Source organism: Vanessa atalanta, chromosome 3, assembly GCF_905147765.1.
Source record: "Vanessa atalanta chromosome 3, ilVanAtal1.2, whole genome shotgun sequence".
NCBI lineage: Eukaryota > Metazoa > Arthropoda > Insecta > Lepidoptera > Nymphalidae > Vanessa > Vanessa atalanta.
The window spans coordinates 3,620,299-3,642,808 of NC_061873.1; the positions used below are offsets into that span (position 1 = coordinate 3,620,299).

A 22,510-nucleotide genomic window follows, 5' to 3' on the forward strand; every position below is an offset into this window, starting at 1 on the left:
AAAAAAGTAACTACTGAGTTTCTTGCCGGTTCTTCTCAGTAGAATCTACATTCCGAAACGGTGGTAGCTTTACTTTACTTTAAATAGTTTGTTAAATGACGAATCAAAGTGCTTGTAAAAGCCTGCTTGAATAAAGTATATTTTGATTTGATAACAAAATTGAAACTCTACAGTTAAAAGCTAAAATCTAATAAGGTGCACAGGATAAACTATTGAATAATCATTCTTAACCATGTCGTCAGTAATTTCGTAAAAATAGCAGTTGTCCAAAAAGGTTACATCAGAATATTTCTGGGAAGGGAGTAATTTTCACCACATAAAAAAATTTATTCACTAATAATGAAATGTTTTCTATTTTTCTAATCTTTTAAAATAAAACATAATCATGTGCTTTGATCTCCTTGAGACTTTTTAGCAGCGGCTGAGTGTCGTTCGCTAGAGCTTTGTATGACGAGTAGGGAAGCGGCCACGCGGGCGGTCATCTCCGCTTGGTTGAGTTCATGAGCCCACGGAACTCGTCCCCATCGGAGGACCTAAGACAAGACATCATCTTTTAATATATAAAATATTAAATAAAATCGGTCACTACATTAACAACTTTCGCATTTTCTTTAACAAAAGTTGAAAGAAAAAAAAAGTTAAATAATTTAATGAAACTGCTATAATAGTGTAGCAGTACGTCGTTTGAAAATGTTAAGCGAATCATTATAATAAAAATCACCTAAACTTTGTCTGCCGAATTAGGATCTCAAAATTTACAGATATAAGCGATCTTTTAGGGATATTTTGAATACATAAAGAATACGGTATTTCCTAATACTATGCTTTATTAGCCTTTTTTTTGCTGTCGTAGCACTTTGTACATACATTTAAAGAAATATATAAATTTAAGTACATTGTGAAATAATAAATACCGTAAATGATAACTTAATCGAATTATGCTAAGTAGACGATTTTGGGACACTTCGAAAGAAATTACTTTGATTTTATAGACAAATATATATATGAAGTTAAAAATGCTACTATCATTTTTTTACAAACCTGATATTCCTCCTCCAGTCTTGCCAACAATACAGCTTCTTGTGGAACCAAAAATCTATCGACACAGGCCAGCATTAGTATTGGCGACTTGAGAGCTTCTATACCAAAGCACATAGCTGTAAAACAATAATAAATAAAACAAACCACATCTTAGAATCTAGGTATATATAAACTGGTCTAGTGACCAACGAGGCCGTTAAAATAATTTTATATGGTTGTTACATTAGCTGTGTGTGTAGATATACTTATAAAGGCACTAGGCATTGAGATGGCTCATTTTTTTATTGTGGTAATAATTAAACGTAATGTAATCTTGATTGAAGTCAATCTCAAGGCCAAGCTGACTAAACAAGAGATCTTGTATTGGACAAGTAAGTGGACAAACACAGGTAAACATCATATGTCTTCACTCTCATTGTCTGATGGGATACCATAAGAAGAGAAATACGTCCTACGGCTTTACTAGCTCTCCGAGGTACGACAGTTTTAACAGTCGAGAACATTATTGTTAGGAGAACACAATAAAATTTATTTAACACTTATGGGTTGTCAAAACTCATAGGTCTGCAGTCATAAGGCTGAAAACCTGTAAGTCCATAATGAAATGATTCTAGTTCTTCTAATTCAAATAGTATAGGCACCATTACATGCGATTGCAAGAATATTATCTAGTTAACAGTTTTTTTTTTTTAAATTAGACAACTAGTATTATTATATTTAATTATAAAAAGCGAATGCATAGTTACTTAATACACTAATATTAGTGTCCGACCGAAACTGGTTTTTACGACCGAAACCGAAACACATTTTTTTGCCAAAACTCAACCGAAACCGAACTTTCTGTCGGACATTATCTAATATCATCATATTTTTCTTGTTATAAAATACCTAGTTTGTTTAATTAAGGAAATGCTATCTATATTCAATTGTTGTTCACAAACCATTTAAAGCTGGAAAGTCATAGGACAAGAAATGTCTTGCTAAAACTGCTCTTGTTTCTGTGGACACAGGTGGAGGCATGAGATCTCTAGATATTTCTTGTTTTATTCCAAACCGTTTATTAAACCATTCCAAGACAGGGACCCACTTTTGTTCTTGTAATTCTTTCAATTCTTCTTCCTACAATGAAAAATGGCTATATTATACAGTGACAATCACATAAATAATTAAAAATACTAGTCTAGTAGAGATTGGAGTTATTGTTATAGGCACGTCTGAATAGGTGGGTGATATTTACTCACTCATCAGATCTAAAAATACTAAGTATGACTGCTGGCAGTCATACTTAGTATTTTTGTAAAAGTGAAATATTACTGACAATCATAAACACTATATAGATTTGTAAGTCTGCCTATGTATTTTAAATTAATGATTAAATTCCATGTATTGATGAATGATTGCATTTTTTTTTTAAGTGTGTGTGGTAAGATTGTTTAATAGTTGCTCCTTCTTCTAGGTATTAACTATGTTCTGTATCACTTGTACAATTCCCTTGAAAAAATCATTGTCAAAAATATTTGCATCAGTTTACGAAGGACAATTACTTGACCAAGGCAATAAAAATTTTACAGTTGCACCCATGTTCATGAATCGGGGCAAAATTCTTGGTCAGCTTGGTAATATTCAAAGGTTGCTCTTGAAATATTAACCCATCTTTTTTATTTCGCAATTAAGATTCTGTGCCTTCTGAATTCTGACTGATGAGATTCTACCCAATTTCAGTTAAATTTCTGACAGTTGCTCTTTGGTCAACATTTCTTCGGTTTTATAAATAGATCACAATAATGTCACCAGCCCATAGGTTCTCATGTCTGAAGTATTTATTTCTGAACCCTCAGTAGATTTTTGAGACTCAATAAGTAAGTTGAAAATAAGTTAAGTTAATAGTGAATAAACGTTGAATTTGACATTTTGGGTAGCAGCAATGATCAATTTCATTGAATCAAATACTAGGTTGTTTATATTATTTAAAATTTAACTACAATATTTTCAGCTTTATTATTGTTGTTTGGCTAGGTGCAGGTGACAGACAATCTCTGATGCTAATGAGAGTTTCTATTATCGTACTAACAGCAATGCATTTACACAATATAATGTCCATAGTTTCTAAATCCATATTTAACAACAGATATTTCAAAATCGGTCATAATAATGTAGTAATACTACATGTTTTCAGTTATATGTACATCACTATTTAGTATTTAGTATATTTCAAAGCAATTTATGAATAAATTATATTAGCAAAATACAATATATGTTTTGCAATAAAGTATTTTAAATTAAATATAATATATACTGACCTCTGAATGAAAAAGTAATGTGTCCGTTGCAATAAAATCAAGTAGGTAACTAGTTATATCATGAGAACTCAGCTTCCCTGGATTATCTAATGATGTATTGCATAAAGCTGTCTGAAGATAAAATAAAATATATTACTTCATTTGTTTTGCGATATCTTTTTTTAATTTTATATGTATGTTTACTACAGGAAATTATAAATTTTAAAAAACATACCAAATGCATTGTTGGCCGAGCTATGTGTTCAATTTGTGCATCCCATTCTATCGCTATGGCTCTAGCAAGAGGTTCATTATTTACAGTTAATACACGACCATTGGGGGTTTTCAAACGTCGATGGTCCAAGGTTACCTCCCAATTTTTTTCATTTTGAACTATATCGGTCCGCCGAAAAAATCTTTTATGTGTAGCTGAAAAGTATATAAAATAAAGATTTCAAAACATTTTATTTTGTATTTAGTATAGTTATAATATTGAGTAATTACCGTAATATCGATTTTTTACAACATTATTAATACTTTGATTTAATATGTTCGACTTTTGAATTATATTTATAGATCTAAACATTTTTAAACCTATATTGATTGGGTTTACCATTTTTGAAACCTAAATCAATAACGAAAAACTATTTTTAAGGTTATTTTGAAACTTGTATGTTTACAAAATAATATTTCAATATTCAATTTTGAATGACATAAATACAGTTGCCAAATCCTTTATTCTATATTGTCTTTAATCATTATTGAGTATTATCAGTATTTATTAACAATATATTAAAATCATTGACATTATAAAATGTTATATATTTTATTTAATATTGAATATTGCGTAGGTTAGATGTATTGACCATAAATACTAGTATACATAAGACTCCATTGAAAAGATTTTGATTATCGAATTATATTTTAAAATTCAAAATGCATTTTTTCTAGTACTCCTTATGATCCAATATTTTAAGAATTAAGGTCTGTATGCAAGATTACAAAGATAATAGAATCACTAACTATGCTCTTTTTTTCTTTGTCTATGTATAAAATATTATTGTTTATGGCTTACAATTTGTTGCTTGTCGCGAAACCTAATGAATATTGAATAGAGAAAATTTAGCACAACAAGCAAAATAATAATTGTTTACCTTAGTCAGTGATTTTTGTGTATCCTTAAATGTTTTAATGTGTTCTACGATGTCTTCTATGGATTTTGACTTCTAGCAAAAGAGAGAAGTGTTTTTGTGCCCTTTCTAGGACAGCCAGTGAAGTGACGCGCCATTGTTGTGCTTAAGCCAAATACAATCTATAAATAATTTGCTAACCATTATAGCAATTTATTAAACAATTTTTTCCCTGATATTTGTGATGTACCCGCATCCCACCAGCGCGGAAGAAGAACAGACGACGAATTTAATACCAAGTGTGAATCTTCTTCATTCTAAGAGGAAAGGGATATTCATACACCCGTCTGCTATGTACAGAAGTAGTGCTCCGAATTGCACGATTACAAGCTTTAATTTTATTACAAGAAGTTTGAGTGGGTAAAGAGTCGATAATAAAATATAAAGATGAAACTCTTAGAGAGCGGACGCCTGGAGGCTCTGAGTAGTGCGCTGTCTATCCTGAACGGTGACAGTGCTGTTCAAGGTCGAGTAGAGAGCTACAGCTGTAAAATGGCAGGTGCTGAAAAAGCTTTCTACAAGAAGTTTACGGCAGATGGAGAGACAACTCACAACCTCCAAGCACTATCTCCACCAGAAGGTGTTACGTATAGGTAAATTATGATATGGAAACATCCCATTTTTTATTTATTTCTGTCCAAATATATTGTGGGTTATTTAATATTTGTACTTTTCATTTAAATATGTATTCACAATTATTAAAACCTAAATGCTTATCAATAAATTGCAGTCGAAGTCTATCTGGTGATGAAGAGGGTGTGCTGTGTGATACAATATCTCGGAAGACATTGTTCTATTTGATTGCTACACTGAATGCTGCTTTTCCAGATTATGATTTTTCAATGGCCAAGGTAAATGTCCTGTTATCATTGAATAACAAATTGAACGATTGATATAGTACTTGTATCTTTATTTGTTTAGTTTCTGATAAAATAAAGTGATTAACTTTAAAAATATTTATTAAAATTATCTACTACTTATGATGTTATTGCTTAAATAGAAATATTTTAAAACACTATTAAATATATAAAATATCCCTATTAGGTACTTCAAGGATGTAGTTGAAAATTTTAAAGTACCATTAAAATGTAATTTTTTTGTAACAGAGCAGTGAGTTTAGTGCAGAGCCATCACTGAGTTGGGTACAGGGGGCTGTCGATGCAGCACTGTCTGCCGTAGGTGGTGTTCGTTGGAGACAATTGAGACCAGCCCTATGGGCTGCTATAGAAGAAGAGGTACACTTGCCTGAATGTCGCATATATAGCTATAACCCAGACCTGGCTAGTGATCCGTTTGGTGAGCCCGGCTGTCTCTGGACATTCAATTATTTCTTTTACAACAAGAAGCTAAAAAGGATTGTTTTTTTTACATGCAGAGCTATGAGGTAAGTTGATTAATTTGTTGTTATTTTATTATTTAAGCTTGTGTGTCTTGAGAATGAAATGTTTTTTTTTTCCTTGATAATAACAAATGATTAATATTTTTTAGCAATATTATTTTATTACCAATGTGTAGTCTCCAAGGTTAGCAAGATTTCACCTCATCCTAGAAGGCATGTGTTTCATTAAAGGCCAGAAATGCTTCCTAAAAGTGAAACTCTAGCCTAATGTATTTACACCATTTATACTTCCACAATCTTTTTGTATTTATGGGTGCATCACTTTTCAATTAAACCTGAAAATGCTCAATGGGATTTCTGGCTCCTGATCTCGGAAAAATACTGGAAAGGCATTTGCAAACTGAATTGACCTACTATTTATCTATTTTAATATAAATGCTGCCTAGTTAGGCTTTCGACTTGTTTGGCGGACTTAGAAAACTGTTTTTTATTTGTGAACAGTTTACTAATTATGGAGCTTTTTGCAAGTGTTTTTACAGTTGTTAATAGTGCACTGCTAAAGCCTTGTTTGCTGCTGCACAAGTCCCAGACTTCTTTGCCATTTTCAGAGCAAGGTCATCTTCTTTATGCCAAGACTGAGACTCGGTACTCATTATATTTTGATTACTATCATTGAGGATTTAAGCATTCCTTTCTCATAATTGTGGTGTCGCTTTAATCGTTGGGGGACATTTATTAGAATTTTTTTTTTCTTAAAATGTAATATTGTTGTACTTTATGACTGTATATTCGTCATCATCATCATCATCATCATCATCATCATCATCCTGCCCTTATCCCAATTTTACTTGGAGTTGGTGCAGCATGTCTTCTTCTTCCATACGTTTGTGCCGGACGTCATCTCTCAAGTGACATTCTTTCTAACCATATCGTCTTTCACAAAATCCATCCATCGTTTCTTTGATCGTCCCCTACCTCTATATCCATCCACATCCATGCTCATAACCTTCCTCACAACATATTCCTCATTTCTTCGCATAATATGAGCATACCATGACAGCCGGTTTCGGCATAGCTTCTCGGTTTCCGGTGCTACTTTCAAACTTCCTCTTATGAACTCATTCCTTACTCTATCTATTCGCACACAACACCCCACATTCCTCTCAGCATTCTCATCTGTAGCCCTCTGCATCCCTTTTGTACCCCAACACTCAAATCCATATAGAACAGCAGGTCTGACCATGGTCTTATAGATATAGATCACCCCCTTAAGTTTAAGGGGAATACGGGTTATATATGGTTTTAATTGATCTCGAGAAAGCCTATGATAGGGTGCCTCGTAAAGTGTTGTAGTAGGCATTGAAAGAGAAAGGTTTGCCTGAGAAGGATGTAGAGTTAGTCCGTGCAATGTATAGGGGATCCTGTACCTACGTCCAATCGTCTGCCGGCAACACCGACCAGTTCAGTGAGGCTGTAGGATTGCACCAAGGCATAAACCCAAACTGATTTTGGGTAATCTCACTTTCTTCTCGCAATCTTCTCTCTATTACCTACTCCCATACCTTCATAGTATGTGTTGCCATCCTGTACATCCCCTTTATTTTTGAAGATGAACACTAACGAATTACTGCACCATTCTTGTGGGATGGTTTTTTCATGCAGCAACTTATTGAAGAATATAGTCAACAGCATATATCCGTCACTCTATAACACCTTCCATACTCAACTTTCAACTGGTATATCATCTGAAACCAAATCCCATTTTTCATGCTTATGACTGCTGTAATTATCTCATCCATGCTTATTTCTCTTACTAATCAATTATTTACTGTATGTTCCCAACTATGATTTTGATTATTTACCTGAAATAAAAGTTATTATTACTAATATAAAGAAACTCTTAGGCAGAAGTCTGTGCACGAAATCCACCACTTTCTTATAGGGGCATAAAAAAAACTAGGGTAAAGGGGAAATATGGGGAACTAGCTGTCCAAAGTGTATCATATATATATTTTTCTTGAACCTGGATGTTAGAGTCTACAATCAAAGCACGAAGCTGTCTGAATTCTAGTGGGGAAAACTCCGAGGAGTCCTTCGGACTAATGAAACTACCCTATACAGCTCGCAGATATATTCACCCGAGCTTCGCGAGGTGGTTGGTTCTCTCGAACTGTGTAACTTATGTTATTCATCAAAATTAATCCCCAGTAAATATATTGTGAGGATGGAATAATGTGGTTCTATCATATTTGCAAGATAATGGATTCTAATAACCCAGTAACCTTTAAACGTTACCCGGATTCCCGCTAAGCCCTTTTTCAGCAATAGCTGGTCTCCATGTAATCACGGTCATGGCCTCTCAGTTCCCTGAAGTGCATTTTGTAGTTTAACGGATGTAGCTTTCTTCTTTAGCTGAGTTGCAACGCCTGATATTTTGATCAGCTAGCCGCGAATACTCAACAGTCCTCTGAGTGGGTCCTTCCCTAACCTTTATTCAGGTTACAATCCTTGTTACTGTAATTGCGTCCATATTTCTTCTATCATGCGCCATTATTCAATATTATATATATCAAGTTCTCCCAAATAGACCTATTACAACAATATTTTGAAAAACCCACTTGTTACTATTTGACACTAAAACTAAAATGAATATATAATGTAAGGCATATACTATACAATCATTAAACCATAGTTATGTTATTTTGTGGCTGTTATTTTATTTGGAAAAATAATCAACAACAACCTTGTAATGGCTTTTCCATTTTAAGTAGTGTCCGACTGAACCTTCGGCTTCGGTTTTACGTTGGGTTTAGCCGAAGTTATCTAGTTAGCGCCGAAATTGTAGACGCCATCGCTAGTAGTAAATTAAAAAAATACAAGTTTATAGCGCATTCGATTATGTGATGAATGTAGAGGTTATTGAAAAGTTATTGATAAGACTAAACATAAATATTCTGGGGTAAACTTCACTTAATGTGATCTATTGATGAGATAAATGATAGTAACTCCTATTTATAATATTATACCTAATTAGTTTTACTTTTTTATTTATATTTCCAAACATGTATATTTAATTGACCAAAGCTTAGAAATAATTTGAGAGATTTTATTCGCTCGTCTAGTTTCATACTTCTTGAGAAAAAGTGAAACTGATTGTAATGCTGAAATCACTTGTAGCTATATAATCAGTTTTGTTGGTTTTGACAAGTTGCAAGGTGATTTTAATCATGTTGTTATGTTGATTATTCAAAATCACCAAACACAACTAAAAAAATAAATAATTTCAACCAAACTTGAACTGAACTGTGCCTAATCGAACTACGATCGGACACTAATGAGGCGTAAAATTACAAAATTTTTTACAAAATTTGCATAAATGTAAAACAAGGCTAGCCATTGTATCTCGTATCGATGTCGAAACAAATGCGTCGACATGCTTGCCCTTTATCATTTTTCGTACTTTTTACTCGGCTAGTTCGTAATAAAAAAGCGAAGAAAAATATACTGTCAGTCGCCACGTTCAATGCTTTTTAACATTTGCCGTGAATAATTTATAAACAACGCTTATTAAATATGTGGGCAATAAGGAATTATTAAGTAAAAGGAAATTAAATAATGACTTTTAAAAATTTGTTAATATTTTAATGAATATGAATATTTTGTTTCACAGCCCTGTTTGTGCGGATTCCGGAGTGGACTTTGCTATGGATGAAGACGAAGAATATAATTAAATAATTTCTTATTATTTTTCTATGTACTGGTTTTATGATTTGATCTATTTTCTACTATAATGCTCTATAATTAAAGGTTACAGAAAACTATAGTGCAAGTTCTATACAATAAATATCAATTTTATATGTAATATTAATCATAGCTATAAATCTAAAGTTAAAAGGTCAGATGGATAGTATTTGTTTTTTGCCCACTGACCTGAAGCTAATAAGTCTATGTTATTTTATCAACTAGAATAGTACCTGAAGGTGTTCAGATAAAAACAAATAAAACATAAATTAACCTAATTTTATGAATGTTTAAATATTCATATTATTAATTATCTATATTTAGTAAAGAAATTATATTGAAAGTTTTAATGATTGGGATGTACCTTATGAAAAACAATATTAAAATGAAGAAGTAGTAACAGGAGTTTATGTTTAGAACATTATTTTGATAATTGGCTCTTGGGATAATTAAACAGCCATAATAGAGTATTTATATTATGTATGTAATCCTGTTTTCAATATGAATTATAATATTAATTCAAAATGTTTCATGATGATGGTTTATTTGTACATAATTAATGTGCAAAATTATCATTTTTTTAATAAATATATAAATATAAATTTTTGGATTCTAATAATACCTATTGTATTGCACCTAGTCCAATTAAGGTACAAAAAGATAAACGATCTCGATATCTTTGCACAACAAATATATTTATGGTAAGATATAAGTGACAATATTATCTGATTTTGATTCATTTATGTTTAATTTTTAAGAAATAGTCATAGATGAACACCATTAGCAATGACATACATGATTAATAAGCAAGCACAGTTCATCATAAATAGAAGAGGAAATCTAATGAATGCTTCTTTAATTGCAAGCAATTATATTTTTATCCATTGTAGTAGGTAATAGTTAATATGAACAATCTGTTTCTGCAACATAATTATTGTTGGAATAATAATATTCTCTTGAAAAACTCATTTAGCAACGAATGTCACTAATACTTTTAATATGCAAGATGTATTTTGAATTGAAAACCATCAACGAGGTCTGAAGTGAATGACGTTTGAAAGATTTAGCAAAATATTTGACGATCTTATTCGTAAATAGGCATGTAATTTTACTATTTAGGATAGTTTTTGGTGTTTCTAGTAAAATTTAATGTCACTAAATCCGCCTATAGATTTTGGGCGTCACCTTTACATTTGTATTAATCTTAGTTGCATATTTTTAAATAAAAGGTTTCTTCAGTTCTGAATGATTTGGTTTTATTTATGTCAAATTAAATTATGTCAGATGAATGTAATAATAAAAGTTCCACATATACGTAAACATTATTTTATAAAATAAAACAATCATACTTTTTTCAGAAAAATATAATAATTAAACAATCAAAATATAATCTTTATCGAACTATACAACAGTAAAAAGGGATTCTTAAAAAAAGAGCTTACATTAAGTAAATAACCAAAATTTTCTCCAAAACTATGTACAATAAGCGCACCTTTCTATATACAATTCTATGCATCACATACATAAAGTCAACATGATTTTGTAGTCAAAGTAAGATATGATCATTATCAACACCTGTTGTTTAAAAGATTGCTTGTTAAATGAGTTATCTGTTTATTGAAAAAAAATGCGAGATTCTCGTGAAATGTTAATGTGTTTTCAAATTCATAATATAGGACACACAATACGGGATAAACTTCAAATAGATAAATATTAATGGATGGATGTAGCTTTTATTTAATTGAATATCAACTTATTAAATTATATTTAACCACATAAGTGATTGGTTTCTCATATTCTATACAACATTCTGTCTCCTTACTTTCCTATTTGATATATTAGACTTGGAGATTGTGACGAAATGTGCCAAGTATTTTTTTACATGTATGGCGAGCCTTCAGGAAATAGTCAATAAACACTTTAATTACGCTTCTAAAAAAATTCAAGCTTCTTCGGCCATTTTGTCTTTATTACCAACTTAGTATTAATCTATGTTTTAATTTTAATAATAACTTTTCCGAAATTGTACATCTACAATAATGATATTAAGAGCTGCATTATTCTGACATTTGGTTCACTTTTCATTTATAAATTATTTTATTTGGTTTGATTTCTTAATTGCTGTACAATTACTGCTTTTTTTCTGAATGAATTCCAAACGTATTATAAATATAGATTTTTTTCTATTCATACCATCTTTAAATAAATATTTATAGATCACAAAATAATAATAATAGATTCATTTAGGAATAAATCCCAAAAGGATTTGTAACTAAGTTATAAGAGTCTCGTGCGCGTTTTAGACTCTGAATTGTAAATATATTTAACAAATAAGTTGTGTTAATTGATAAACTGCCATAAAATATTTCGATAAATTATTACATACTGTTAGAATATAATTATTTCATTTTAAGAAAGTGATTTGTATAATATTTCTGTAAAGTGAGATAACATTTCATTATATTGTTATAAATACACTTTATGCACCTATTTGTAAAGCTTTACATATGTATATGCTTTTTCAAAATAAGAATAAAGATAAATATAAAACATTTTTGATTGTGTGAGATTTAAAAAAAAAAATTATGACAACACTTGATTTTAAATTCCAGCGCTTTTCCCGGTTCGAGCACCGGATAATTGATTTGTCATCTAAAATTGAATGAAAAAGACTTACAAGACATAAGACTTCGCTGACCTTTTAGTAATAGTTTTTCTTTATTTATATTTTATTCTCAAATACCGAATATAGTATTAATTTAGGAAAAATAAAAAATATATAAATCACGATTTTGTAAGGTATATTATTTAAATCATCCCTTACAAGTTATTCGTGTAACAGGTAAATATCTTGTAGTGGATGATTTAAACAATTTAAACACGTCGTGCTCTCCGTTCAATGACAATACTCGATATTTAAGCCTAACATATAGGAGCTATATCTAAGTCCCTGAGGTACAAAATTTATTCATATGTTATAGCTGGTAAAGTCACAAATAGTCAGCGTCAAACAGTCTTCGGTCGTAAAAAAATCATCCGACGACTATAGGGACATTTACCGAAATTCGACTCGGACTTAGGGGCATAATATTAGTCATGATCAGTGATCGGCCTAGCGCTTGTCGGGCTGGTCGTCGGCGGCGGGCGGCGGCGCGTGCTCGGGCGGCGAGCGCAGCTTGGCGCGCGGGCGCCACGCGTCCAGCAGCGCCTCCACGCGCTCGTCCGTCGGGCCCCAGCGCGCGAAGCCGGCCGCGTTCTGCAGCCACACCACCACCGTGCCGCCGCCCCAGCGGAAGTACACTTCGTTCCTGGAACGCGATCGTATTCGATTACCGCGGACGTAGTAGCTCCTCGGCTGCTCCTTATCACAGATATATAACTGTAGGCAACGGGAGGGGTAAAGACAATGTAATGAAAAAAAAACTTTTGTAGTCAGTTTAACAAAACTTATGTATGTATATAATATAAACTAAAAACTTACTTGGGAAGAACGTGTTGGAAGCCGTGTCGATATTCGTGCTCAAATGCGGGTATCACCACCTAGCAATAATCAAACAGTCAATTACACTTAAAATGTGTTTCTGGTGCTATTTCAAATAAAAAATAAAGCCGATTTTTTATAGTTTCGAAACGTAGTTGTGTTTTTTTTTTTCGAAACAAGTGGTATATCTTTTACTCTGTATAAGAATTTTTGTAATTAATGTTTATATTTGTTTTGTAATTTTAATAATAAAATGGAAATTATGATACACCTGTAGAATTTATTAAAATGCCTTTTAATATTTAGTAGTAGTAGTTGTAGTTCTAATATTGCATGCATGCATGTCATAAATTGAATGACTAATTTAGCCCACTAAGTATCATCAAGCCCGAGGCCGACATCGGGGGCGTGTTAACGAGTTCTCTGTACTTCAACATTACATAGAACGCATGTTACCTGTTTCCGCTTGAAGTGGCTGGCCTGCAGCTTGTGCAGCGCATGCGTGTGTCGGTCGGGCCATTCGGGCAGCACCACAACGAAGCTGAGCGGCTCGGCCGAGTCCTGCAGCAGGCGCTCCATGTGCCGCAGCGCCGCCTCCAGCAGCTCCTCGCAGTAGGGCGGGTGCGCCACCAGCGACCCCGCCACCGGCCGCAGTTCCAGAAACGGTCTGTGGGTATCCGTGACTTTATTTCTAACATTTGTTCGTACATATTTTCTTTGAATATAGAACATAAGTCGAGAACGCATCGAAACGATTACACCATCCTCTAATAAGTTTAAGAAGCTTCAGAAAAAACCAGAAAGATAATCACTACATTTTTTTTTAAATGACTTTTATTTCATTTTATTAAATGGCTTTACATAAATACGCGTTCGCTTGTGGCTGCAAATTTAACTGGTTTCCAAATTAAAAGCGCGCAAAATTTCATATTTCATCCGCGCATCTTTTTTCATATTTCCTAGATTGGGCATCGCGGTGTAATAGTTTCTGTCCACAACAATAAACAATAGCACATACTTCGAATTCTTACTTAACTAACTTCAATCTTTAATCAAAGTTGTTAGGATTTATAAGTATACATGTACTTATAAACCCTAACAACTTTGATTAGTACTTTTTGGGGAGGTACTTTACTACGGAACACGGTTCAATCGTGTTATGCGAAATTATAAAATGTATAGTATTTAAAGTTGTAAACAATTTAGATCATATATTTTCTGGAAGTCAATAAATACTAACTCCACGATTTGTTATCATCTATATGATTTTGTGTTTAGAATTTAATCATGAGATTTTAACAAAATATTTATTACACTAAAACTAATATACAAAATTAATAGATAATATTTTCTACATATACTGTACCTACAAATCAGTAGTAAATTATTTTGCAGACATTATCTTTAAATTAGTTGTAAAAAAACGAAATCTATATATATAATATCTTTAGTATTATTTCGTTTTTTTTACTAGTTCTCGTATATAGTATATAACATATCCCTTATACATACAACTGGCTAGGCAACTAATAAGAGAAAAAAAAAAACAAAAGCGCGCTGTACTGTATAAAACGCCGGTTATTTTTCTGTTTGAACTCGAACAGTAAGGTCGATTTTCACTCGACTTGTCATTTGTTAAAAGTGGTCGTTGTGTTTTATTTGAATTGTAAAGCTGAACTAAGTAAGTATAAGTAGTAGTACTTCAATAGGTATGATTTGGTATTCATGTTAAGATAAATTCGAAGTTAGAACAATTTTATGGTTTATTAGTAAATTGTTTTAAGAAACATCATTTCTTGTTTTTTTTTAATATATATCACTTCTGGGCGCTAAATATAAATGAATAATTATTTTCCTTGGTTCTTCCCGAAAGAAGGAGGAAGGAGAACGATAAAATGGGAGTCGAAAACACCCATTTTGAAGGCGAAGAACTAGTTACATAAATTATTATATTATATGTACGCAGATACCATCAACATTCGACGTTAATGGTAAACATACTATAAAAACTAAAATATATAGTACATACTTCGAGTAAGCGGCGTAAAAAGCTGGCAACTGACCCGCGCGATCCGAAATAGCAGTCAGTATCGGCGAATGCGGAGCAGTACTGCCGGAAGTAGCAGTCGAGCGGGCTGGCGAAGCACTCGAAGGTGACGCCGAAGCAGCGGTGCAGGCACTCCAGCACGGGCACGGGCAGCGACATCTGCGCCAGGTGCGCGTCCGCGCCCGCCGCGCCCGCCGCGCCCGCCCACGCCGCGTAGCGCCGCAGCACGCACCACACGCGCGACACGAACTGCTCGAACTTCTTGTCGTCGAAGCAGCTGTAGCGGTACAGGTGCTCCTGCGGGCGGCGCTTCGTTACGGTACTACGGTACTACGGTACAGCTAAAATCTCCTTATGGATCTGATTTCGATTTTTTAAGTCAATTCGCACTCATGACAGAAATGTTTGCAAAGTCATAGTAATTTTTAACTTGTGGTCTCACTGGCTTTTTTATTACAGGTACTTAGTTTTATATGTATTGTTGTTATCATTTTTGTTTTTTTTCTTTTATTTTTCTATTCTCAGTCTCTTCAATGTTATATGGGAGAGCTGTTATTGGCCTAATAGTTATATATTGTCGTTCTGCGGTTATTATTACCAAAAGTTAGTGACTCTGATTTCGGTTAGTATTTAATCAGGAATGAGATATATGAAATGAGCCAGACTCACAAGCTTCTGCAAGTAGGTCGCGTTGAGCACTTGAGTGTCGCCGAGGTAGCGCAGCAGCGCCTGGTCGCGATCCAGGAAGTGCTCCACGAGTGGCGACCGCGGCGCGGGCAGCGCGAACTGCACAGGGTAGCACCACACCTTGCGCAGCGCCGCCTGCTGCAGCGGCGCCGGTAGCTCCTGGCGCACGCACACCATATTGTTAGAGAGAAGGGAATATCGATACAATTATCTCGAAAGAACTCAATATTATTCGATTGGTATTCTCTATTTTTAAATTCGGTACATGTTTAAGGAAATCTTTTACTCATTATACATACATAGTACATGTAATATACCAGCAACTAGAACATTTTTTGTGCCCAAATATCTAGTTTGAGTACACTTTTCTTGTAGTTAATTGTTAGAGATTAATGATGCTTCCTCTAAATCTGACTAAAATAGTATTTAAATGATAACTAATTCTGTAATCCCATTTATAATATTATATGCATGTGGACATACAATGTAACAATAAAAAGAACTAATGTAGTTTCAAAAATTAAAATTTTTAACTGAATTTATATTTGTTCTTATTGGAACCTTAAAACAACTTATTTTATTGCATCATGTACCTGTATTCCATTTTCTTTCAACAAAATACTATGTTTCTCTCTTATCTTCCGAGCATATTCAGCCGACAGATGGTAGATCTTCAAGCAGATTCCCTCCACTGATGCTTTAGCTGTCTCAGCTAAATGTGGCTGACACTGTCTCTATAATGATCATTTAATTTTTTTTTTAAATAAAATCTATTGGTTTTAAAGTAGTCTCGATGAGAACTATATATTACAATATTTTATTTTTCATAGACATTAAAAATATAATCATCAAATTAAATAAAACTTGTAATACAAATTTACATTTTTCTTTAAAAAATATTTGGGATGTCATACGACAGAGATATTTTATGGATATTTTTGTATTAATTCATACGATACCTATTTCTTATTTTTTATATATAATTTAAATTACTCACTCTTAAGTGCGCTAATCGATCTTGAAAATCATCATAAGTAGCCCCAACTGTACGTCGTAACCATTGAAATGTGTCTTCTGCATTCCACTTAACAACCTTCCTACTCTCAGGTGATGCATTTCTTGATTCAATCATTTTCTTTGCTGCCTCTGCATAGCGTGATAATTGTTTTCTAGCATCACCAGTAAACTTGGGATGAGTTAATTTTATTGGTATATCATTCATTATTTCCTCATACATTGATCGTGATATCTCAGGGAAGCAATGGCTTGGGAGCAGAGGATCAGAGCCACCCTGATCGTTTACTTTTCTTTCCATTAACCATCTATTAAACGAATCCTTTGGTGCATCTATACTTTCTCTTGTATGACACAACTCTTGATAACATTGCCTTAATTTGTTTGCCAGAGTGAATCGAAAACCTTCTATTTCAGGATGTGGATGTGGACAAATGGTTGGTGGCCGTTCATATATAACAACATTAGTAGGAACCTCAATGTCCCAAGGTCCAGCAAGAACAAATTTCTTAGGTGGGGGTCCATTGTCTTCTGATGGACGACGCTTACTCGCACTAGGAGTTACATTACCAGCATTAGGTGGACCTGTATGGCATATGCCAAGTGGATCTGTTATTGGATCAAAATCCCTTTTAACTGCTGGTAATTCCCACATCGATTCGCCCGATATTTTATTCCAAAAGTACGGTCTATTTTCTCGCCTTGACCAGTACTTGCGCCATCCCTGTTGCAAAAGATCGGGATGCAATTCTGCAGCAAGATGTGGAGCTAAGGGGGCCGGTGCACCAGGTGTTTGTGGTGTGTCACCACTTCCGCCGGGCGATGATTGGATTTCTGGAGAAGAATCACTAAGATTTGGGGCAGTCTCCCACGATGAGGATCCAGCAACAACTTTATCACGAACATCATTCATTTCGACGGACTTGTATATTAATAATGTCTCTAATGTATTGAAAGCAAATTTAAAAGTTGCTAATTTTAAGAATGGTAAAAATCACTAGAACTTCTCGGCCAATAAGTTTCTTATAAGCACAATATTTTTGTTGGTAATCATGGTATTGTTACCGCCAAGAAATTTAGTGGTATAGAAATTAATAATTTCACAGAGACACATAGTTATTATCGACAAACGACATATTTTTGCAACATTTTTTAATATAATTAAAATTAAAACTAACGAAGTAACACGAAAATATTAAAACAATCGTATGTTGTACGAAACAAATAACTTGGCGTAGTTTCCCCAAGCACCGCCATCCACAGATTAACGAAATATTTGTCCCTAATTTACAATGTTTATAAAACAGACTGTATAGAAAAAAAAGTTGTTTAATGTCATCGAAATTAAATCGATATATTACTATCACATCGATATTTTATATTACCGCTTAAAAACTTTACAAAAATCATATTTACTTTTACATTTGCATATTAAACAAGTATTATATACGTATACGTTGATAAACATGTTGTTGTTGATGATGGTTATGTCGATTCATCATCATCATCGTTCGATTATGAAGAAGATTATTTTCGGGAATATTTGTGTTTAATACAGGATTTAATACGATAAATTTATAGCTATCGATCATTTTGCCAAAATTTAACATGAATATGGTTATAGTGTAAAAATTAATATCTGTGGATATTTCAGAGATCTACAAATAATACTTTTTAGTTCTTATGTTATTCTACTATAGTCATCGACCTCAATTTTCTCTCGTGACTAGGTTAACATCTAAAAAACATGCAATTTGAAATATTAAGCGTACACAAAATCTAAATATACTTTTTTTTTACGTAGGCTTTTGTCTTTTGACATTTGAATCTTTATTTTACAAAAATGTATCGTGTTAGGTCAATATAATGTACATAACGATACTGTAAATATTGCTTTGTTATAAACATCCAACTAGACCAGACAGCTATATTTTGTAAAATAAAGTCAGATTCAATCTATATAATACATCAAGATCATTGTTGTTCAATGATATATAATAATTAGTTTTCTAAAATATCATTTTACATGGACAATATACAAATTATTAACACTCTGTAGTATATTATAAATTATCTTATAAAAAATCGATATCAACCTGTGATATTTTGCCAAAACTGTTGCCATTATTATTTTTATTGACTACTCTATTATAAATATAAATAAAGAAAAATTTTTCACTAAGCAAATATAAGCCAAATAATTGTCTTTAAAACAGCATAGTATGAACGCAAATATTTGGTATCAGTTTATCAAATTTTACATGACAAATGACATTGACAGCTTGTGTGACAATCGTGTTTCGATCTAATGATTTGAATCGGATCAAAACTCAAATGTTCAATTATTATTACGAGTTACGACATCATTTCACTTATATATCCGACCAAATAATATTTAATGAAATCTATTTTATATAACTAAATAGTATCAATGTGTGAGAAGAGAACAAAACTTGATATCAGTCTAGATGCCAAATTTGAAGAGTTTTTGGATTATGACTATTCTCAAATCGAAATAAAGTCTTATGATTGCAGTCAATTGCAATATGATTATTTTTTTAAAGAACATATGCTGCGAAATTTGCCTTGCATCATAAAAAATATTACTCAAACTTGGAAATGTTCTAAACTGTGGGTTGAGAACGACACCATAAATTACGATTATTTTATTAAACAATATGGTCAGATGGAAGCTCCTGTTGCGGACTGCAATCAAATAAACTTCAACGCTCAGTGTAAATGTGACATGAAAGTAAAAAATTATATGAGCTACTTAAGAAGTAAAAGTTCAGAAAAACTTTTGTATCTGAAAGATTGGCACTTAAGAAGGCTTACACTAGATAATTACTTCTATGATGTACCAGAAGTATTTGCATCAGATTGGCTAAATGAATATGCCATTGATACTAAAGATGATGACTTTATGTTTGTATATATTGGCCCTAAAAATACATGGTATTTATTTTCTTTATTCATATTGTACATAAATGAAAAAAAGCAAAATTGGTTTTAAAAAAATAACTTATAATGTTTTAGGACACCATTTCATGTTGATGTTTATACATCATATAGCTGGTCAGTTAATGTAACTGGAAGAAAGAAATGGATATTGCTTCCACCAGGAGAAGAAGAGAAATTGAAGGATACTCTGGGGAATCTACCTTTATTATTTGATCCTGAAAAATTTCATAACATCAACTATTTTGAAATTATTCAAGAAAAAGGTGATGGACTTTTTGTTCCCTCTGGATGGCATCACCAAGTTTTCAATGATCTTGATACTATTTCTATTAATCATAATTTTGTTAATGCTTGCAACATTGAGATTGTGTGGAAAGCTTTACAAAAAAATTTAATTTCTGTTGAACATGAGATAAAAGAATTTCGAGAAATGCCAGAATTTACATCACAGTGCCAACTTATATTAAAATCAGTTTTTGGCATGGATTTTGAGTCATTTGTAAATTTCATTATTCACATAGCCCAGAAAAGGTTGGACCACATGAATGGGGATACATCTTTATTATTTAATGTTTATTGTCTTGAAAAGAATCATATCTGTTTTGATTTAAAAATTATATTAAAAATAATTAAGTCAATACAAAACCATCACTTGTTCCTTAAAAATATTATATCACCCAATATAGCACTAGAATTATTAAATATTGAACAAACCATTAATGAATCCTTAAATTAAAAAGTAATTACAGATGTGAATTCGTATAAGCATATACACAACTGTTTTTAATCAAGTCTTGTATTTTTGAGTTTGTATATCCTAATTCTTTTAATACCATAACTGTATGTTCTCCATGCTTTGGAGGTTTTTGTTTTCCACTAGCAATTCCTGGCGAAATAGATAATTTTGGGGCAGGTTCTGGCTGAAAGTAATTTTCTTCATCTTTATAAAATGATTTTCGTGTTGAATGACACATATTTTTACCTACTTGATCTATATCTAATACTGGAGTAACACAAGCATCTAAATTTTCAAAAATTGTACACCATTCCTCTTGTGTTTTTGTCAGGAAAATTTCTTCAAATTTTTTTTTACAAATATCTTTATTACCTTGTGTATATATTTCTTTGGATAAATTTAGGCCTACTAAAAGATTAGCATAGAATTGAGGTTCCAAAGATCCAACTGCCATAAATTTATTATCTTTTGTTTTGTAAGTTGTATAAAATGGATAACCACCATCCAACATATTTGAACCAGGTTCCTCACTAAATAAATCTGTATTTTGTGATTTATATACCCAAGCTCCAATATAAGCAGCACCTTCGGTCATACTTGCATCTATAATTTGTCCCTTTCCAGATCTTGTTCTGTCTAGTAAAGCTAAAAGTATTCCAAGAACACATATAACACTACCACCAGCAAAATCTGCTATGAGATTCAGTGGTGGTTGAGGAGGCTGGCCATTTTTGGTGAGCTTAGAAAGTAAACCAGACATAGCAACATAATTTATATCATGACCCGCTTTATTTCTATAATAACCACTTTGACCATACCCTGTTAATTGGGCATAAATTAATCTTGGATTTTCTTTTAAAAGTAACTTAGCACCCAATCCTAACTTTTCAAGGACACCTGGTCTGTATGTATCTAATAAAACATCTGATGTGGCACACAACTTTTTCAATATTTCCACCCCTTCTTTTGTTTTCAAATTAACAGAAATGGCTTTTTTACCGTTAGACATTATTTCTATGGGAGGAGGATTTAACTGAAAAGAAAAGATAAATTATAATTCAAAATTACTTAATTTGGCATTTTCGAATAAAATGTAAATTTTAATTAAAAATGTAAAATACCTTTTGAACAATTGTTACTGTTGCCCCAAAATCTGCTAATATTGTTCCACAAAAAGGACCTGGAGCTAATCCTATCATTTCTATAACTTTAATACCTTTCAACGCCATTGTTAATTAATATGTAAGTCAACACTCAACAAAAATACATAATCAAATTGTAATAAATCAATCTTCTATCTTAATCGATCAATAAACAGATCAAAGTCTAATCTCCAATCAGTGTTGCCGTTACATAAAATGTTAAGTCTCCTAGGCTGTGTTAAAAAATCAACTGGTTTTGCATAAAGTAAGTTAATTTAAAATCCGTAAAACTTCGCTAACTTTTTAAGGTCGACTTGATATAACATTATGTAAGTAACTTCAATGTTAAAAAATCGTATTTGAGTACAAGAAACACGAAGATTCACAGAAGGTACATTCTGTTTTGATTTGATTATTAGATATTCATCTGTCAAATAGTTATATATATATATTTTATTTAAGTAATGATTTCTGGCTTAATCGACTATAAAAACTGTTCGAGCTCTTAAAAAAACGCGAGAAGTCACTATACCATAATTTTTAATCTCTTCTGAAAACTGCTAACAGCAGTACTGTTTACAAAAAACGTTTATCAATCAGTATGCATTAGATTGATAATATTATTATCAACTCAGAGATTACCAATTATTTTAAAAAGTTATGAAATTAAAGCGGAAAGTAATGAATTGTATTTGTACAATAGATTAGAATATAGATTAGGATAGATAGAAAAAGAGGCTTGTCTATGGTAGTTTTTTTTTTATTTGTACTATTTAGAAAATTTCATTGATCATAGGAATTATATAGGTCTGTTACCTGCTTGCTTTACCGTTGTAAATTATTGTTACTGGG

General features: G+C 32.4%; 5 protein-coding genes across 5 annotated transcripts; 2 read left to right on the forward strand and 3 right to left on the reverse strand.

Moving 5' to 3' along the window:
- Positions 1–123: 123 nt before the first annotated feature.
- On the reverse strand, positions 124–4,021 carry LOC125076878 (ATP synthase mitochondrial F1 complex assembly factor 2). The gene is made up of 6 exons (XM_047688603.1): positions 3,825–4,021; positions 3,556–3,749; positions 3,342–3,452; positions 1,983–2,160; positions 1,042–1,157; positions 124–533 (listed from the first exon to the last, which is right to left on the reverse strand). Exons 1-6 carry the CDS (start codon positions 3,934–3,936, stop codon positions 384–386), a joined length of 861 nt encoding a protein of 286 aa, XP_047544559.1. The 5' UTR covers positions 3,937–4,021; the 3' UTR covers positions 124–383.
- A 377-nt stretch (positions 4,022–4,398) lies between these two features.
- On the forward strand, positions 4,399–10,836 carry LOC125076879 (repressor of RNA polymerase III transcription MAF1 homolog). The gene is made up of 4 exons (XM_047688604.1): positions 4,399–5,103; positions 5,241–5,361; positions 5,617–5,894; positions 9,520–10,836. Exons 1-4 carry the CDS (start codon positions 4,898–4,900, stop codon positions 9,578–9,580), a joined length of 666 nt encoding a protein of 221 aa, XP_047544560.1. The 5' UTR covers positions 4,399–4,897; the 3' UTR covers positions 9,581–10,836.
- Positions 10,837–10,989: 153 nt separating this feature from the next.
- LOC125077290 (mRNA (2'-O-methyladenosine-N(6)-)-methyltransferase) lies at positions 10,990–18,068 on the reverse strand. Its single transcript, XM_047689199.1, has 7 exons — positions 16,803–18,068; positions 16,399–16,539; positions 15,788–15,964; positions 15,135–15,415; positions 13,528–13,738; positions 13,072–13,130; positions 10,990–12,898 (listed from the first exon to the last, which is right to left on the reverse strand). Exons 1-7 carry the CDS (start codon positions 17,730–17,732, stop codon positions 12,703–12,705), a joined length of 1,995 nt encoding a protein of 664 aa, XP_047545155.1. The 5' UTR covers positions 17,733–18,068; the 3' UTR covers positions 10,990–12,702.
- A 1,015-nt stretch (positions 18,069–19,083) lies between these two features.
- On the forward strand, positions 19,084–20,802 carry LOC125077261 (2-oxoglutarate and iron-dependent oxygenase JMJD4 homolog). Its single transcript, XM_047689148.1, has 2 exons — positions 19,084–19,774; positions 19,856–20,802. Exons 1-2 carry the CDS (start codon positions 19,251–19,253, stop codon positions 20,514–20,516), a joined length of 1,185 nt encoding a protein of 394 aa, XP_047545104.1. The 5' UTR covers positions 19,084–19,250; the 3' UTR covers positions 20,517–20,802.
- Positions 20,381–21,857, reverse strand: LOC125077262 (alpha-methylacyl-CoA racemase). The gene is made up of 2 exons (XM_047689149.1): positions 21,638–21,857; positions 20,381–21,549 (listed from the first exon to the last, which is right to left on the reverse strand). Exons 1-2 carry the CDS (start codon positions 21,743–21,745, stop codon positions 20,524–20,526), a joined length of 1,134 nt encoding a protein of 377 aa, XP_047545105.1. The 5' UTR covers positions 21,746–21,857; the 3' UTR covers positions 20,381–20,523.
- Positions 21,858–22,510: the final 653 nt, after the last annotated feature.

Bases quoted from the DNA above. Each gene is read 5' to 3' on its own strand.
- LOC125076879 (XM_047688604.1), top strand. From the start codon at position 4,898: ATGAAACTCTTAGAGAGCGGACGCCTGGAGGCTCTGAGTAGTGCGCTG. The intron at 5,104-5,240 runs GTAAATTATGAT...AATAAATTGCAG, and splicing joins CCAGAAGGTGTTACGTATAG to TCGAAGTCTATCTGGTGATG. The intron at 5,362-5,616 runs GTAAATGTCCTG...TTTTTGTAACAG, and splicing joins ATGATTTTTCAATGGCCAAG to AGCAGTGAGTTTAGTGCAGA.
- LOC125077262 (XM_047689149.1), bottom strand. From the start codon at position 21,745: ATGGCGTTGAAAGGTATTAAAGTTATAGAAATGATAGGATTAGCTCCA. The intron at 21,550-21,637 runs GTATTTTACATT...TTTTCTTTTCAG, and splicing joins CAGTAACAATTGTTCAAAAG to TTAAATCCTCCTCCCATAGA.
- LOC125076878 (XM_047688603.1), bottom strand. From the start codon at position 3,936: ATGGTAAACCCAATCAATATAGGTTTAAAAATGTTTAGATCTATAAAT. The intron at 3,453-3,555 runs GTATGTTTTTTA...TTTTATCTTCAG, and splicing joins CTCGGCCAACAATGCATTTG to ACAGCTTTATGCAATACATC. The intron at 534-1,041 runs GTTTGTAAAAAA...GTCTTGTCTTAG, and splicing joins GACTGGAGGAGGAATATCAG to GTCCTCCGATGGGGACGAGT.
- LOC125077261 (XM_047689148.1), top strand. From the start codon at position 19,251: ATGTGTGAGAAGAGAACAAAACTTGATATCAGTCTAGATGCCAAATTT. The intron at 19,775-19,855 runs GTATTTATTTTC...ATAATGTTTTAG, and splicing joins ATTGGCCCTAAAAATACATG to GACACCATTTCATGTTGATG.
- LOC125077290 (XM_047689199.1), bottom strand. From the start codon at position 17,732: ATGAATGATGTTCGTGATAAAGTTGTTGCTGGATCCTCATCGTGGGAG. The intron at 15,965-16,398 runs GTACATGATGCA...TGCGTGCGCCAG, and splicing joins TGAAAGAAAATGGAATACAG to GAGCTACCGGCGCCGCTGCA. The intron at 12,899-13,071 runs GTAAGTTTTTAG...ATCGCGTTCCAG, and splicing joins TTCCAACACGTTCTTCCCAA to GAACGAAGTGTACTTCCGCT.